This window comes from Aristolochia californica, unplaced genomic scaffold (genome assembly GCF_029961685.1).
Source record: "Aristolochia californica isolate CCGP_79_NKW_82.1479 unplaced genomic scaffold, dmAriCali1.0.hap1 SCAF_3, whole genome shotgun sequence".
Taxonomy (NCBI): domain Eukaryota; kingdom Viridiplantae; phylum Streptophyta; class Magnoliopsida; order Piperales; family Aristolochiaceae; genus Aristolochia; species Aristolochia californica.
This window is the reverse complement of record NW_027181992.1, coordinates 15,267,629-15,285,895: the sequence shown is the minus strand read 5'-3', so window position 1 is coordinate 15,285,895 and position 18,267 is coordinate 15,267,629. Positions and strand designations below refer to the sequence as shown.

At 35.8% G+C, this 18,267-nt stretch overlaps 1 protein-coding gene across 5 annotated transcripts; it reads right to left on the bottom strand.

Annotated features, from left to right (window-relative positions):
- Nucleotides 1–2,288: 2,288 nt before the first annotated feature.
- LOC137960027 (uncharacterized) lies at nucleotides 2,289–7,662 on the bottom strand. Of its 5 annotated transcripts, none has more exons than XR_011114103.1 (4): nucleotides 5,380–7,662; nucleotides 5,070–5,262; nucleotides 4,655–4,928; nucleotides 3,007–3,086 (listed from the first exon to the last, which is right to left on the bottom strand). XR_011114103.1 is itself a non-coding variant. In XM_068807479.1 (3 exons), exons 1-3 carry the CDS (start codon nucleotides 6,942–6,944, stop codon nucleotides 2,853–2,855), a joined length of 1,992 nt encoding a protein of 663 aa, XP_068663580.1. In that variant the 5' UTR covers nucleotides 6,945–7,662; the 3' UTR covers nucleotides 2,289–2,852. The 5 variants fall into 5 exon arrangements, 3 of the variants coding, with proteins under 3 accessions (XP_068663580.1, XP_068663581.1, XP_068663582.1); XR_011114104.1 differs by having other exon boundaries at nucleotides 4,655–4,821; XM_068807479.1 differs by lacking the exon at nucleotides 4,655–4,928 and having other exon boundaries at nucleotides 2,289–3,086.
- Nucleotides 7,663–18,267: the final 10,605 nt, after the last annotated feature.

Here is an 18,267-nt window from a genome sequence, read left to right as displayed (position 1 = left end):
AAAATGTTGACTATAGGTTGATTCTCACATTGCTTTTGATGATAACAAACTTAATTGAGCTAATAACTTGCAAATCTAGTATTTCATATATTTAACCTTCAAGAGCATCTCAAGGACTAAAGCATCAAAGCCAAAAATGAAGACCTCAAGCACAAATTGAAGAACATCTCTTGAAGAATCACCTATAAGGAAGAAGTCAACGAGAAGACTTGAGTTTAAGCTTCAATAGACAAATAGTTAAACTCAAACAATTTATGTAAGAGAGTATTTTAACTCCTATTCCTTAAGTACTTATGACGATCAAAGCTTTAGGATATTAATTATATATATATGTTTAGAATCATCATACACGTCATTTAGAAACGTTTTAAAGCACTTGGAGACAAATTCTCATGCTTTATAAAGACATAATTTTATATGGCATTGGAATGATCGATCAATCATTAAAGATGATCAATCATCCAGAATTGTGCAGGCCAAAAATATAAAGCATGATCGATCAACCATAGTCGATTGATCGATCATCCAAGACATGGTTATTTCATGATATAATGCCAGATCGATCATCCAACAAAGATTGATCAATCATAGTTGTCCAGACAAACTTAATTAACATGGAATGATCGATCATCCCAACTGATTGATTGATCAGTTAGAACCTTGCCTGTAAATGACTTCAAACATTATCAATCAAACATGTCTACTTTCTAACTCACAAAATAATTTTGGCAATCAAAGTGTTCTACAAAGAGAAATTGATATTTGAAGCAACAAAAGATAGACAGGAGGAGAGGTTTGAGTAGTAGCAGGAATCTTAATTTTTCAAGGCATTTTATGCTATCAAGAATGAAACTTTATTTGGAGAATTATACATTAAAAAAAACTCTAAGTCTATTTTCTGACCCATTAAACCAATTTTCAATATGATTTTTCTAGAGGGAGATATCAACATTGGAAGAGTTAATAGTCATGTTGGCCAAAGAAGAAAGTGCACTCATTTAACTAGAGTGCACAGTCTGAAATATATTAGAATTTTCTCTTAAAATAAGTATATTTTATGAAGAAATATTATACTTTAATGAAAGATATCAAAGTCTAGTTTCAAAAGGATCAACTTTCATGTCAATCTGATGAATACAGATGGAGATATTCACATTGAAGTAGATTACGGTCATGCTACAGAACGAAGCAAATCAAGTGGTCATAACAAATTCAAGAATGAAGTTTTTTATATCAAATTGAATTTCAAATTAAAGTTCTTTGAGTCTAGTTTCTTGAAGAACCAATCATTTGTGATTTTGAGTTAAATTACTAGAGAAAACTGAGAAAACTAACTGGGCCATGCATCAATATCATCTTGGTACCGGTGAAGATAAGAAAGATGGGGCATATGTTGTCTCCAAGACATTTTACCAGCAGCAGTTAGCTAGTGAGGTCTCTAAAGGAAGTTGATCCCAACAGTCCCAAGTCTTGTTTAACTTGATTATGCACAGGTAGGAGCTAAAGTTTTAAAGAGGGATTTGGAGGAGTGGCAATAGGTGAGCCACTTTGATCCCATTAATATTGAACCTGATACGCCCCCCAAAATTTGAGTTGAGCCAGAGACCATCAAAGTTTCATTCGAAAGTTCTGTTTGGTAGTTATATGTTTTAACTGATCAACATTCAGTTTATGGATAACGATGCCAATGAACTTTGGTTTATCGTTGGAGGAGTTTGGATCAAAGGATAGCTTTCTAGTCTGGTCCAGCAAACTGGCTGACTAAAATGTGGAGACAACCGAGGGACTCATGATTCTTGACTCTTTTTTTAATGTGTTATAAGGACAAGCGGCTTCCCATCTTCCTATAGCGGCTTTTGGGGCATTTGCGAATTGCCGTTTTTTTAGTCAACCTTTGTGATTGGTAGTGCACGATTTTGATGTAACTTGCATCTCACTAAATCCAGTCTCCTATTTCTGTTTCTCAATTAGTAATGTTTGATAATCCTCTTTCCCGATACTGCACCAACCACTCGAACTAAAGAATCACAATTATCAATGTCTTGTTTCTCTGGTACTTCTACATTAGTTTCTGTCAGGACTTATGGCATATGGCTTGAGAAGCTAATTTACTTGAGCTGATTATCGAGGTATGGAACTCAACTGTGCAATGAAATTTACCATTTTCAACTCGTTTCTTGCTGGTACCACTCAACTTCTTCTCTGGTGATGCAACCCCAAACTTCATCTTATTAGGAAACCAATTCAAACAACTGATTGGTGCTTAAGCTAAAAAAGGAACCAAAAAAAAAAAAAATGGACAATGTAACTCATCATATTGCGGACTACCATAATAACTCCCACAAAAGGTTATAAGAAAAAGCCGGCAGGCTGACACCCAACAAAGCTTCTATTAGCTAACTTTACACTTACAGGGGTGTATAGCCAATAAAGAAATTTGCCATGAACCAAGAAATCTAGTTGATTTTGCTTTTCATCACAATGCCAAGAGCTGTTACAATTTTAACCCAGTTCCAAAAGCAGTGACTTTGGGGAAAAAATATATCAAACATGACAGATAATTCATTCAGGTTTTAATTGCCTGGGCAACAATATTCTCATGGCAAAATGCTTCACTTTCTCCATCCCGATGTAAATCTAAATATGCAATTCTGCTGAACCTTGGCCACACTTGATTACGCTTAATTGGCACCCGATGGCACATGAGTGGCATTACCAATCGCATCTCCACCAACTCTGCCAGTGAGTAAGCCAGTTCCCGTATTGTTGCCAAAAGCAGCGTTTTCCATGTTACAGCCACAGGATGAGGCTGCCGTCAAGTGTAAACATTTCTCTTGTTTCATTTTTTGTTTTTACAGCAGTGTGTTGGAACTGCTCCTTTCTGGAACCACTTCAACATGTACAGATGCCCGACCGGGTAGCTTTGTGAGTTCCAGGCTTCCTCGTAGAAGGGAGGCTCTTTGTGGGTTGAAGAGAAGTAGTTGTTGCATGTCCTTTGGAAGCACATTGAACACCACTTGTAGGTCACCTTTCAGTTTTTGGCATGCAGATACAGATTCAGGGTTCGCCCTTCCAGACTGTTGTGACTGAAATAGTGCTTAACATAAAGAAATACATGAGTTACAGACTTTTGAAACTTTTAGGTTTATGGTTGCTGATAAGTTCGACCTCAAATAATTAAGTTAAAGCAAGGAATGCAGATCCTAACATGCATTATTACAAGAAAAACGAAAAACTCAAGCAGTTTGAGTGTGTTGGTAAGGATGGCAGCAGGGTGGATTTTACTGGGAACCCATCCTGCTACGCTCCGTCTCACCCAGATCAGGAAAATGCAGGGATGGGGTATTTGACCCTGTGTGGCAGGAATGGGATGAAGTCCAAAACTCTATGCAGGTTCAGGGTGAGAATGTGTTTTTCCATCCCTATCCCACAAGGTTTTGGCATGTATACCCTTAATCTCTTTTTAGTCAGATATTGTTTAGTTTATCTGTATTATAAATTTTATATGGTTTTATTTGTAAACAACCATATGAGACAAGGTATGGACAAGATTGAAAATCAATCCCATTATATTGTGGTGTAGGGTTGTGTTGGATTGTAATGTGAGAAAAGGTTGAAAAGTCAACCTCGTCAAACAGCGGTGTAGGGATGGCGAGGAAAGGAGGGGTTGACTTTTCATGGTTGGAGATCAAAAAACCAACCCAGTCATAGGAAAGGGCGAGGATGTAGGTCGGGGTTGCAAGGCAGGGCTGGGTTTCTTAAAACTCGCCCTGTTGCCATTCCTATGTGTTCGATACTGTTTAAGAAATGTTCTTTCAGTGCAATGCTTTGGTCAACAAAGAAATAGTATGACACCACATGGGACTTTAGACACGCTCAAACAGTCAACTTGGGACCATTGGAACATGCATGAGCTACTGTATTCTCAATGATGTGACACCAAATTTTCTTTCAAAAAGTCAATAGTTAATCTTTTGTCAGCAGAAAATCCAAACAGAGATATGATAGATGACTTTAGGCAGGATCACTGATCGTATAACCCAGTTACATTATACACATGTAGGTCTCGCAAAAGAATGGGAATGCAGGCTTAAAAACAATAGGATGTTACTCAGTTCAGAAAGGAAATGAGCTCTCAGCATGTAAATAAGGAAAAGAGAGAGAGAGAGTTTAAAACAAGTTCTCATTTTTTGTTCTTTAAAATCAGTGAAAATACTGCGCTAGAACACTTTCACTTACCAAGAAGGCAAAGTTCAACTGAAATTTTTCATCCAATTGCTCGGGTGGCAGTGCTAACCACATCATTGAAGAATAAAATTTTGAACATTTTCTGTTCTTCTACCCGGTACCAGTCCACATGTTTTCAATTTGCAGAATTATAGCATCATCTAACTCAGAGTTAAGCACAAGAGTTATGTTTGATTGGACTATTTTAGTTATTAAGTCTATAAGTCAAGATTATGAATCCTACTTCAGAGGATATAGTTATTTCTGTCGCCATATGGGTTCTATATGTTCTTTAGATCAGAGCAAATTCAAAGGGCACTCTGATGATGTATGCAACTGGTGCACTATTGAGCAATAAAAATATTGTTAAATATTAAGCTTGAGAAAGACATTAGCCAAGAATAAATGGCAGCCTGAAGTAGTATACCTGCGAGCAGATCTCTTCTTAGGCATTTGTTACATCAACAATTTCTTTAAATGGACTAAACATTTGTTGACCTCTCCAATAATCTTCTTTTTCTTCTTCTTTTCCTTTTTTTGTTAAGAATGTTGACCACTCTAATAATCAGCTTCATCCATAGCTCAAAGCTTCCCCTACTCAAAACCCAATTCATGTTTCAGACACTCTCTTATGATACTTCATCCCAGTTAAAAGTTTCACAAACTGACAACAGCCCACCCCCCACAAGGTGTTCTAGTTCCTGTCAAACTATCTTGAGTCAGAATTTTCTTCATTAATTTCAGGATTAATATGAGTATATTTTGATGTTATCAACTCTTATAGATATTTATTCAATACATAACAGCTGAACAAATTAGGAATCACCACAATAAAATTTTACCTGTATTTCTCCAAGAAGATGCTGTTCAATAGCATTAAATGAGTCAACAATCTCCAACTCAGACATTTTTGAGATAAACATCTGTATATCAGTCCTCATCCGTACTTGTTTCCAAAGACTTTGTTGTTCTTGCTCTGCAATTGCACGCCTTCTTTCAAACCAAGGCATAAAATTTTTTCCTCTCAAAAAGTGCCTAATTGAAGAAAAGAAAAGGAAAGAACCTTAACTAAGAACCTTGATTAATGCCTTATGTCCACCAATATCAAATGTGCGAGGGATAATTAATCAATTTATTTGCAACCATAAATACCTGTACAAATCGAGCCAATTAGCTCTCATCCTCTTAGATAAAAACTTTCCAGGACCTCTTGCTGATAGGTTTTCAAGGAATTCATCTGCATTAAATGAAGGCAAAGGAGGGGGGTCGATGAAAGGAGAAACACCTTCTGATGGGGTTGTAGCTCTGAAATAAGGTCCAAAAGGTGCAAGAAAATTGGCTGTAAGCTCCAGAAAGTGCCTTCTTAAAATCTCATTATTGACAACTGACATAGATTCCTCAACTTGCCCAGTCATTCCTGCATCAACTAATCTATTCAAAATGGCTGTGTCTGGCTTTGTTATTGGTGAATAGGTACTCCATATGGCTTCTTTATGCTCAGTCATAAGACTAAGTGGTCCCTCTTTCCTCATTTTGACCGCAGTAAGTAGATTTGAAGGCGAGAATTTCTTCAAAGAAAGTTTTTGAAGGTTCAAACTCTCAAATCTTACATTTCTACCCGCAGAAGATGATCTCGGAGCATGAGGAAGTCTGGCTGAATTGGGAGAAGGACTACCCACTGAAATTATGTGAGGAACACTTCGAAGTGCCTTCAAGAAAAAGAGATTCGTCACACCCAATAACATAGGAGGAAATGGTTCCCCTTCCTTTAGTGAATTTAGATGCGCAAAATCCGGATCATGAATGGTAAAATATGGCCTGAAATCCACACTTAGAGGCAATGGTGCAACCAGGCTAACAAGGCTAGCAACAGCTTCACAACACTGAGGAGGGTTTGGAGCAATTATCAGCAGTGGTTCACCTACAACTAGAAGCTCCCACAACATCCATAGTTGCAATAATAGACCTCGAAATATGCCAAAAAGATCAGCATCATGGAATAGGCCCTGTGGAACTGACTGGTTGACTGGAGAGAATTGGACAGACATTAATTCTTCAGTTGAGCTGCCTCCTTCAGGTAAAAAACTATTGAAAGGGGGAAGATAGACCTTCATGGTGGCATTCCCGATTGGAAGTTCCATTAGCTTGCCAAGTACAGGTACAGGCCATGCTGACACATAAGATGCAACATGCTCAAGTGCCCTCTTGCCCATGTCAAAAAATAGCGGACCCAAGATTTGTAGTAATGGTTTGAAGACACTGGAGTAGGGCCTGTATGATAAAATCACCACAGATTTCTGTTCCCCACCTCGTTTAAGTCTTTCATCTTGTCTCTGTCTATTGAAAACGTAACCATATATATATTTTGGACTAGTTCGACTATTTGATCTCCTATTGGTAAGGCCTGCTTTATTATTTTCAGAAGACGAATTGGCCGATGAGGATGAACTGCGGCAAGGGAACCGGAAAAAGAACATGCAATCATGGATGCTCGACCGATTTTGGTTCTGAGAAATGGAATCAGGAAAGGAGTTGAACGCAATTTCGAGCTCTTCCTCTGGGATCAGAGAGCCCGAGGGATAACATTCTTCAATGACTTGTCCCTGTTCCAGATCAAAGCGAATTACGCAAAATGCGACAACCCATCGGCGTAAAGACGCCCAGTCGACCTTGGAGTTAGGATCTACCTTCAATGAGATAGCAGACGCTCGATTCATTTCAAGTCAAACAATTGGCGAACTTTTTAGTTTTTTCATTAGTTACTCTTCACAGGCATAAACTCTCCATGTAGTTTCAAATGTCCCGGTCGTGCTTCATTCTTCCAATCAAATATTTGTGGGTTTTCTCCCTTTACCTAAAACCCACCTCTCCTTCCAACCATTAGAAGATGAAGATGTGAACAGACTAACAATTCAGACGTGTCTAACCGGTAAAACCTTAACCGTTGTATGAAGAGGTCGAATCAAAAAGACAAATTCAGTTACAGCTTTACCACAGAATACAAGAAACAAATGGAAATGGCCTACCGGAGGACAGCATCGGCAAAGAAATCTGCAGGGTTGAGGGTCTGATGAGATGAGGACTAGTGTCTTCAAAATATTCGAGGAATTGGGGCGCTTTTTGCCTTGAAATGGGAGCACTACCAAACTGACTTCACCGGAGTTTACATACATCATGCGTAAAAATTCGAAACTCAGCATCCATAGATGTTTTCTTTCATTCTGATAATCTCTTAAGAAGGCAACAGATGTCCCTCTATTTGTAGAGATTGCCCTCAATATACGGTAGACTGTAGAGGCGACAAACCAACAGGACAGCAATTTTCACAAGACCGGAAACTTTTCTGGGCGTATGTCAATTATTTATGCAACCCGATCCGAGTCCAGCACAAGCAAGGGCATCAAATCCAACCGAGACATGTGAATAAAAACTTAAATACGGTCAGCGACAGCTTTACTATTTCTTTTCCCCAGCACGGAAATGACAAGCAGCTCTTAAGCTGCAATTTGAGGCCTCGCTGTACGCGTAGGGTATTGTTGGAGCTATTTGACGCAGCTTTATCATTTATGTTGTTTAAAATGAGATGGGCAAAAGGAATTTTCCTCGCCATTTCTTGGATGGATCCCCTGGTTGAGCACTAATGGCAAATGGACCTAAGCTCCCCATCTGGTAGTGCTATAAAAGCTTTACGAAATTGAGCCATTGATACATAAAAGCTTAACGAAAGATGAAATGTCCATACTTGACAAGTTGTAATTCTTTATCTAATAATATATTTCTTCCTTCATTTTAAGTACTATCAAGCCATGATCACATGATCTATGTCTATGATCACTTAAAAGAACATTATTTCATCACCAATTATGTGAATCTAGTAGACAAAAAATTCAAATTTCTGCTTATTCTAACTTTAGATTGTCTTGTTGGAGAAAATTCAACGATTTGAAAGGTTAATTTTTGTTGGAAGATATGATATAATTAGAGTGACACTGATATAATTATTTTATGATTTATGTCTCTTATTCATTTTTATTAGGGTGAAAAATATTATTATAATATTAATACTTTTGATATCTATAAATACAACTTAGGGGGGAAGGACTGGACAAGTCCATAACCCTAATTCTCAAGCCTCTTTCTCCTTCTCCAAACTCATCACTTGTCCTCTTCTCCCTCTAAAATCTTCTCTCCATAACTCTTATTCTTCTTCTCACCCTTTAATCCTCTTCTATCGTGATTATACATCTTAAAATCCTAAGTTTCAACATAGTATTAGAGTAAACAATGCTTTGAGAAAAGGAGAAGAAGATGGAGAAGAAAGGGAGGAAGAAGAAAAAAAAATAGGAGTTTCTCGTTTTTCCTTTAGTCTTCTTTCTCTATTCTTGTATTTCATTGGACATTTAACTCTCTTACCATTTGTTTCATATAGCAAATTATATACCGTTGGAAAGATATTTGAGTCTAGTTTCCAACTCAAAAATAATCATTGAAATCATATTTTTCTAAAAGATAAATCGACATCTGAATCAACAAAGGTCAAACAGGGAAAAAGTTTCGTGCAATAGCATAAATCTTCAAATTTTGATTTATTTTATGCCATCAAGAAGGAGACTTTATATGAAGATTTATATACCAATATATATATAAGTTTATTTTCTTACATATGCAACCAATTCTCATTATGAGTTTTTTAGATGGAGATATCAATCTCGGAAGAGTCAATGGTCATGTTTGCCAAATAAGAAAGAGTACTCAACTTGGCTAGACTACTAAGTCTGAAATCTATCAGATTATTTATCTCAAAATAAGTATATTTGATGAAGAGAACTTGTACTTGGTCGAAAGGTATTTAATTCTAGTTTCATAAAGAGAAAATTTCATGTCAATCTTATCTTTATTTAAGGAGATATTCACATTGGAAGAATCAAGGATCATACCGGTATACTAAACTGAACTTTTTGCTTAACTTTTTGAGTTGATGTTATTGATCAATAATATCAGGAAAGTATCAAAATTTTTGTTTATAAACTAATAATATCTTAAAAGAATCTTTTGAAGATCAAATTTTTTTCTTAAACTTTCCTTGATTTATTTGTCTAAGAGAAGAAGTCTTCCTATTCTGAATTATGAACCTTTTTTTTCCAGCCATGATTTTTTTGAGATTTTATTGGTGATTTGGAAAGATTAAAAGAATCTAATTTGATATCCTCGCCTAAACTATTAAGGCAAGAAAATATTTAAATATCTTTGGTGAAGTAGCGTCATATCACAAAGGAAAAGTTTTCTTAATTAATTTTTGAAAAGTGGCTAATTTAGGATGATTTGATTTGATTTTTTATCTCCTTCCTGATTAAGAAAACATGATTTTGGCCACCATGAAGAATCTTGCTTAGTGGATGATTAATTGACTAAAGGAAAAAATCAAACTCAGGCTGGTTCTTCCACTCACCCGAGTTGGTTCAATTTGGAAAAAAAAAAAGACTCATTGGCTTGGTTTGGTTCTTTCTCTCTTGGGTTAATTCTTACTTGAGTGAAGTTGTCGATACTAGCCTCTTTTACATGATCATACAAGAGGTGAATTAACTCTTGAGCTTGCAAAGTATTTATTGACTTAATTACTTTCAAACTTCTCTTTCATACTACAACTATTTGTTTTTGTTTCAAACTGGGATCATTACTATTACCTCCCATCATGAGGGAGAGAATAGAAAGAGAAGTATGAAGTATGAGGACATTGATGATTTTTATCTTGTTGTAAATTGGTTAGAGATTGATTATCAAACAACACTTGGTTCAACTAATTATTGCCAGTCTATTACTCGGGATCATTTGATAATTAACTCGGGTTGACTCACCTCCTTTGCTTATTGCCTATGCTATACAGGTCTGGGTGCCGAGTTCTATACCTATTTATTTCCTAATTTGGTTATATTGTTCTGATACCTGACTCGACTCAACTCAGTCCTTGTCTCTGGCTGGATTATTTTCTTGAAGTATTGGCAGTTTATTACTTGGTTCCAACATATTATTTGGTGCAACTTCCTTATTTAGTGATGGACTATCTGTGGATTATTTTATGAGTCATTTTTAAGGATTTTCATTATTTGGTACGTATTATTTGGGCATAGGCCTATATCCATTGTTGTCATTGTATCTCTTTGATTGAGACAATTATTATTGAATAAGAAATCCTTGGTTGCTTACATTGGATTCATTATTTGCAGATTGTGTCAGCATTGGTTATTCTGATAAAGATTTGAATTTCTTAGGAAAATAAAGCATATAATGGTCCCAACATATTATCTTCTGGTGATTCCCCATTATCCTATTATTATTTGGCAGACTTTCTCCTATCGTATTTTATTTGACTCTCATTTACCCCTTTAGCCAAACCTTTTTGGAGCATTGCTTTGGTTGGTCTCTTTTATTTATATGGTGTTTTTAAGTCCTTTGAGACTTTTTTATTGGTACCTTTGGGTCTTTTACCGTCGTTTTGTGAATGACAAACATCACCCACTCTACTTTTTATTGGTACCCTTGGGTCTTTTATCGTCGTCTTGTGAATGATAGGCGTTACCCAATTTAGTGATTATTATCACTATATTTGATTGAAATTCTTTGAGGTTAGTTTCGACTAATATTTTATTACCCATTTCTACCCTTTGAGAGTCGATGTCCGGTGTTGGGACACCTTGATGGAAGAACCTATTACTACATCTATGTTATTTGGAAGATATTTGCCATTACCTCTCAGCTTGATGGGGATTGTTGGAAGATATAATGTAATTAGGGTGGCACTGATTTAATTAGTTTAAGTTTTATGTCTCTTATTCACTCTTACTAAGGTGAAGGGTATTCTTGTAATATTAGTATTTTTTATATCTATAAATACAACTTAAGGGGGGAAGGATCGAACAAGTCCATAACCCTAATTCTCCAGCCTCTTTCTCCTTCTCCAAATTCACCACTCATCCTCTTCTCCTCCTAAAACCTTCTCTCTACAACTCTTCTTCTTCTTATCACCCCTTAATCCTCTTTTATTGTGATTATACATCAAGAAATCCTAAGTTTCAACAATTTTAAAATATCATTATAAATATTTTAATGACATTTTCAGCTTTTATATGATGTTAAAAGTTATGGCTGGGTGAAGGCTAGGGGTGGCATCGAGCCAAGCTGAGCCCGAACCTGCCTATGTTCGAGCCGAGCTTGATTTAAATATTTCAAGCTGAACTTCTAGCCGAGCCTCATCTCGAGCCTAAAATTGTTATCGAGCTTGAGCCCACCGAGTTCAAGCCGAACTTCGAGCCTCAACATACATTTAAAACTTTTCAAAAAATATATATCAAATAAAATATATATAAAATTATGCATACATTTTACATAAAATTGGACATGACATCTACATAAAATTGGGCATAACCTATATATATAATACATGTATAAGATTGGGCATAACCTCTACTTAAAATTAAGCATAATCTATATATATATAATACCTGTATAAAATTCGACATGACCTCTATTTAAAATTGGGCATAATCAACATACATAATACCTGTATAAATATTCCATAAAATTATTTATACATTCCATAAACACTCCAAGAAATTGTTTATACACTCCATACAGGCATAACACTATAAATAAATTCCATACAATAATCAAACACAACAAAATTAAATGAAATATCACTATCAATTTACAATCACCCAAATAAAAACTATAAATCCATTATAAATTTACAAACTATAGTTATTAATCATCATGCTAGAAAATAATATACGTCCTTGCTTGAGAAAAATCTCCACCTATGACAAAAACAAAAAAACAAAAAAACAAAATCAGTTATTTTCAGATAAAAAATACTCTTCCACTACTAGTTACTTAATGTCGTTAAAAATATTAAAATTACCATGATGAGAAAAACATGAAAAATCACGTAGCTGGTAGCATTATCTCTGCACTCTTCTTCTCAAGCAATAATCATAAAACAAATTTTTAATAAATAAAACTAAAAAATATCGTCATAAATAATTAATCAAAGAAATTCACCTTTTGATTTTTCTTTATACCGCGAAGAGTCCGAACCCAATCACTACCACAAATCAAAGTTTGAAATATATTTGGTACAAAGGAAGAATGATACGAGTCTATTACTCTACCACCAGCACTATATAATGGCTCCGAAGCTATTGTGGATATGAGAATTATAAGGGGGTTAGTCAACAAACTTAAAATTTGAAGTTCATCTTCATCTCCTGCTTCAAATTCATTTAATTCCTCTAAATGAAATTCAAACTTGGTGTTAGTGTGGACGAGTTCATATACATTGGAAAACAGTTTCCAGTGTTAGTGCCCTATAATCAGAAAAATATAAAAAACAAGAAAATGAGTAACTTATAATAGTATACTTAATTAAAATATAATATTTAAACCCCAAATTAGATAAAACAAACATGATTACAACACAAATAAGTAATATAATGTATAATTAAAATAAATTAATATAATAATTAATTAAATTATATATTATATTATTTAATGATTGCAATTTATTATACATTAATACAATAATTACGTGAGCCAATTAACTGTGTACATGATTAATTATAAAAAATAAAAAAATAAACAGGAAAATTTGATCAAATGCTAACTTTAACACAATATATTTTTACGTATTATTGCATCGTCCAGAGGAAAAATAGGCTGAGAATAGGATTTGCAAGCCTTTTTTTTTTATATATAAAAATCACACGTACGAAACTCGCATGTGTGAACTGCACGTGCGAGTTCACACGTTGTGCGGGACGGAGCGTCGAGGGGGGAAAAGAATCTCCCCCCCCCCCCCCCCCCCCCCCCCCCCCCCCCCCCTCAACTTAGGTATCCGAACTTTAGGTATCCGGGGGTTCTGTGCCGTTCCAGCGAGAGCGGTGGCTGGCTGATTTGACGGTGGTAGCAGGCGGTGGTAGGGGGTGACAACGACGAGAGAGGGTCTAGAGCAGCTGCTCTAGTTGGGGTATGACGAGGCGAGGGCAACACTACGGGAGTCGACAATGAGAGGCAGAGAAGGCAATGAGCAGGGTAAGGATTAGGTGCGGCGGCGACGGAAGGGGCACTGACGCTGAGAGGGAGAAGGGAGATGGAGGCCGAGAGAGGGAATTTCGGAGAAAGAAGAGAGAAGGGAAGGAGGAGACGAAGAGAGCAAGGGTGGGAGAGAGACCAAATTTTTTTTTCGGGAGAGAGAGTGCGAGACTCCCAAAAATTTGCCCCATCCCGCCGCTCGTTAAATTAACGAGTCGGTTCGCTAGCCGATGAGCCGAATCTGGCTCTGCTCGAGCTCGGCTCGTTAACCTAAACGAGCCCATTTCTGAGTTCGGCTCGAGCTCGATATATAATGAGTCAAACCGAGCCAGAACCGAGCCGAACACGAGCCGCACGCGAGCCGGCTTAGTTCGAAGCCACCCCTAGTGAAGGCATTACTTCTTCAAAGAGTTACATAAGAAACCTTATTTTTAAAGTATTGCATAACTTCAAGTTTCCTCGAAAATAAGAAGTTACAAATTTTTGTGCTAGATTAAAACTCTATTGTTAAATCCTTTTATTTTCCTCAAACCGATCAAACTTTAAATGCAAGATGTCCTATATGAGATATGAGTCAACACTACAAGGTAGGTACCCAAGCTCGTGAATAGTGTATTTCTTCTAGAGAATTTTTAGTTCCATTTCTCTTTACAAAACTATTATATTATCTAGCACTTAAAATAATAACCTGGGGATGAGTAGGTTATCACACTTAGTGGCTAATCTTTAATTTTTTTCTCTCTAAGTTCAACAATCAATAAAATAAAGCAAATATAAATGAACTCAATCAATCAAAGCATGCAATTGCAATCAATAATATAGGGATTTATACTGGTTCATAAGCCTTTCTACTAATTTTTAATCACTTTATAGTTAATTCATTATGTTCAATAATCAAATGACATTTATAGCAAAAGAGCACAAAGATCTGATTTATAACACCTACTCACACTTGAGACCTATGGTCAATAGTAACTAGGTATCTAATTTTTTTACTTCTCAAATATCTAAGTTGCATGGGTGTTCATCAAGTCAATGAGCTACACAATAGATAAGTTTTCTTTCCCCCTCTCTCTATTTCTTCTTGATTGGAAGCATAGAATAGTAACTTGCATGCATGTTTATGATGGTTCTTCTTAATCAATTCTAACTGCTTGTTGAATTTTTTTATTTTTTCCATGCATGCATACTCATTGAATGCATATCGGTATAACATTCAATTCTTTGGTTCCTACTAATAAAACCTTCTTTTTTTCTTTGACACAAGTCACTCAGTTTTGCTTCAAAAAAATTCTATTTCCACCGTTGGTCATTGCTTCTCTCAAAGATAAGTTTTTTTTTAAGTTGCTTAATTTTTTAAACTATTTTGGGAGTTCGGGAAAAAAACAAGAACAAGAAGTCTTTATTCCTAATTTTTTTCATAATACAAAGTTTGTGATTTTTCAGGTTCTTGACTTCAAAAAATTTGTTTGGATCCTAAAGGAATTTGAAACTCCTCTCTATTTATTTGATGTCTACTTCATTGTTTTTAATTGATCCTTAGCTGAGAAGAATCTGTTTTATTGTTGTTACCTGGAACTTCATTACAACAAGAATTTTAGTTCGCAATAGATTCCTCTGTCCTAGTTTATGTGGAATTCTAGCATTTTGGTTTTCTAAACTTGGCAACGCTCTTGTTTCTAAACTTCTTTTTAAAACCCCCCTCAATTTTGTGCCAACATCCTGGTTTGGTTTGGGTTAAAAGACACCCACATGTTTAGAGGTGGTATAGCTAGTAAATAAGGAGAACTTTCATAGAGATGGAACATAGTTGTAATTATGCAAACTAGTGTATGTCCTCTTATATATCTCCTTTTGAAGCATGTAACCCTAACGACATTATAGTTATTGTAAATGCCTTCATATAACTATAAATACAACCTCAATGCATGGGGTAGAGTGTTCAAGTCTCTTCCTCTTGGCTCAAATTTATCTTTATACCTATCTCTCTTTTCGTCTTTTTTCTCTCCCTTGGTTTCTTCTCTCCTCTCTCCCATGAGATTGAATTCTGCTCTTCTCTCCTTTTCTTGAGGTCTCTTGTGTTTATATGTTGGCCCTAGAAATCAATAATTTGATTATACTATTTGCATGAAGTCCAATCCGATCGCCATTAGGATTTCAAGTTGCACAAGACTTGGTTGAATTTCGTACAATGCATTGAGTTATTCGATATTTACCTAGTAGTTTTTGGTTTAGCCTTGGTGAGAATTAGTTTCTAACAATTCTACAATACGACTTAAAGGTTTATCAAATTACCTATGCTAGTCAAACTCAGCTAAGAGGTTTCTCATTACTAGAGATCTAGATGATCATTTCACAAAGTTATCACCTATTGAAGATGAAGAATAGGGGTGGCATCGAACCGAGCCGGTTCATGAGCGACTCGAGCTCGGCTCGGTTCGATTTGATTTATTTGGATCTCGGACTGAGTTCGAGATCTGAATAAGGCTTGTTTAAGTTAACGAGCTGAACTCGACCGAATCATAGTTCGGTTTGAAAGTTCGCGAGCCGGCTTGTTAACTTAATGAGTGGCCTGGGATTCGGGGAGTCAGGAGGCGGGACTTCAGGAGCTTTGAGTAGGAGCAAGCGGAAGGTCAATTTTGACTTCATTTCTTTCGCTTTCGTTCTCTCGATATGAATCAGGGGAATAGTGAACAATGTTTGTCACTTGTCAGGCGGCAATTTAGCGAAAATGGGGGGATTTCTTCTTCTTATTCCTCATTCTCCCTCTTTGATTCCTTACTCTCAATCTCAATCTCGATCTCCGATTTCTTCTTCTCTAATCTTCTTCCTCTTCGATTTCTTCCTTCAAACTTCTTCCTCATCGACGGAAGTGATGGAAAGAAGTAAGTTGTTTTATTCTTAATCTTTTGGGTTTTTTTATTCATCGTCAACCTAACACTGATTTTTTTTCATTTTTATCTTCAATATTCCATTAGTTATCTTTGATCGGACAAATGCCTCATGCTGATGATTTTTTAGGAGATCCTTCCTACTTATTTTTCAAAGGTAATCTCATTTTCCCCTATTGTTGATTTTTATGTTTTTAGCTCTTACTCTTCTATTGTGTTTTGCATTTTAATTGCTTTGTATTAATGTTTTAACTCACCGCCTCTCGCTCCTTAGAGGCACTCTACGTATTTCCTTCACCTTTTCCCCATAAATTAAAAGGTTCAGAGAACTCTGTTTGAAGTGAAGATCCCATCAAGGCTTCGGTAAGAAACTCTCCCTTCTATCTGAATTTTCCTTTTATTCCAGATTTATTCCTTACTTCACAAAAGAAACTCTCCCTTCTATTAGTTTTATTGGTAATGAGAAAAATATATTTTTGTTATGAAACAGCCAGTCAACCTCTTCTTCCCTCTTCCGTTCCACTTTTTCTTTCTTTGTTAATTTCCAACACAATCTGGATGTTAAGTCTTCTCATGGTAAGATTAGATATATCTTTTATTTTCCTCTCATTGTTTTGTCTTCCATGTTTATATATTTCCTCTCCGCCAATTTTGTTATACAATTTTATAAAAGTAGCATATATTTTAGCATTGCCTTAATGACCTGCAATATTACCTGAGAGTGGATTAAGTCTGCTAGTATTCCTTTTCATCTGTTTGGAAGAAATAATCTGCTATAGAAATGCCTAGCATGTGTTTCTTCCACCTTTTTCTTGTTTAGTCTTGAAATTGATTTTCATAGTTTGCCAATTTCTGCCATATTGGAGTTCTTTCCTTCATATTTATTTTCTGAAATTAACAGTTGATGGGATAGAAGAAGGTTCAACAAGTTTATTTATGTACTCAAACTTGCTCAAGAGGGAGATCAGTTGTAGGTCTTTAAATTGTGAGAGATGAGGTTATGGAGATAACTAGCTTTTGTTAGTTTCCCACACGTCTCTATTGCATGTTGGTATTTGTATGGGTTTTCTCTAGGCGGCCACAAACTTAGCATAAGGTTTGTACATGTGTTTTCTCAAGAATCAAGATTTAGGATAGTGTGCACTTAGGAATTTAAATTAGGAAGAATAACTAGCAGTTTTTGGTACCGATCGATTGTTTTTGTATCTATCCGGTTCAATTGGGGCTTAAACCCAGTTTGCATGGAACTACTAATGTTGTTTGGATTGCTCTTTTTTCTTTATGTTTTTAATTTGTAATTTTTTTTGTAGAAGTAAGAGTGTCAACTCCTCCTCCTCAATTGACATCAATAATTAACACTAGTTCTAGTATGGCCATATATAGTGACTCAACTCCACCAGAGTCATATCCCTCTAGAACTATTAATGTAATAGAAGTGAGCCTAGATGAAGATCCCCTAAATGAGGATGAAAGTGACTCTACCCATAGTTCAAAAAGACAAAAAAGGTCTCATGTGTGATTAGAATTCAAAGAAGTCTCACTTCATGGAACAAAAAAGGCTCAATGTGCTCATTGTAAAACCAATTTGAGTGTTATTAGTAGTGGAGTGACCATACATATGAGTCGACATTTGAAATGTTGTCCTGGTAGAAAAGTGGCAAAGAGAAAACAAAAAACCATAAACTTTCAACCAATGGGGGCTAATGTTGATTAGAGTCCATCTAGACTTCCTTTTGGGGATTTTGGAGGCAAATATGATCAAGCTAAAATGAAAGTACTCATTGCTCATTGGATTCTTATGCATGAGCATCCATTCATGATATTAGAAGAGGAGACATTTAATTTTTTAATGAAGATGGAAAATGTGAATTATAAAAAAATATCCCGTAAGACCATTAAGGTGTGTATGGAGGTGTACAAGGCAGAGAAAAATAAATTAATTTTTTTATTAAAAGAGATTAAAAAGATTAGTCTTACCACGGATCTTTGGAAGTCCCAGAATCAAGAGATTGAATACATGGTTATTATTGGGCATTTTATTGATAGTAATTGAAAAGCTACAAAA

Bases quoted from the DNA above. Each gene is read 5' to 3' on its own strand.
- LOC137960027 (XM_068807479.1), bottom strand. From the start codon at position 6,944: ATGAATCGAGCGTCTGCTATCTCATTGAAGGTAGATCCTAACTCCAAG. The intron at 5,263-5,379 runs GTATTTATGGTT...TTCTTCAATTAG, and splicing joins AATTGGCTCGATTTGTACAG to GCACTTTTTGAGAGGAAAAA. The intron at 3,087-5,069 runs GTAAAATTTTAT...GCACTATTTCAG, and splicing joins ATCTTCTTGGAGAAATACAG to TCACAACAGTCTGGAAGGGC.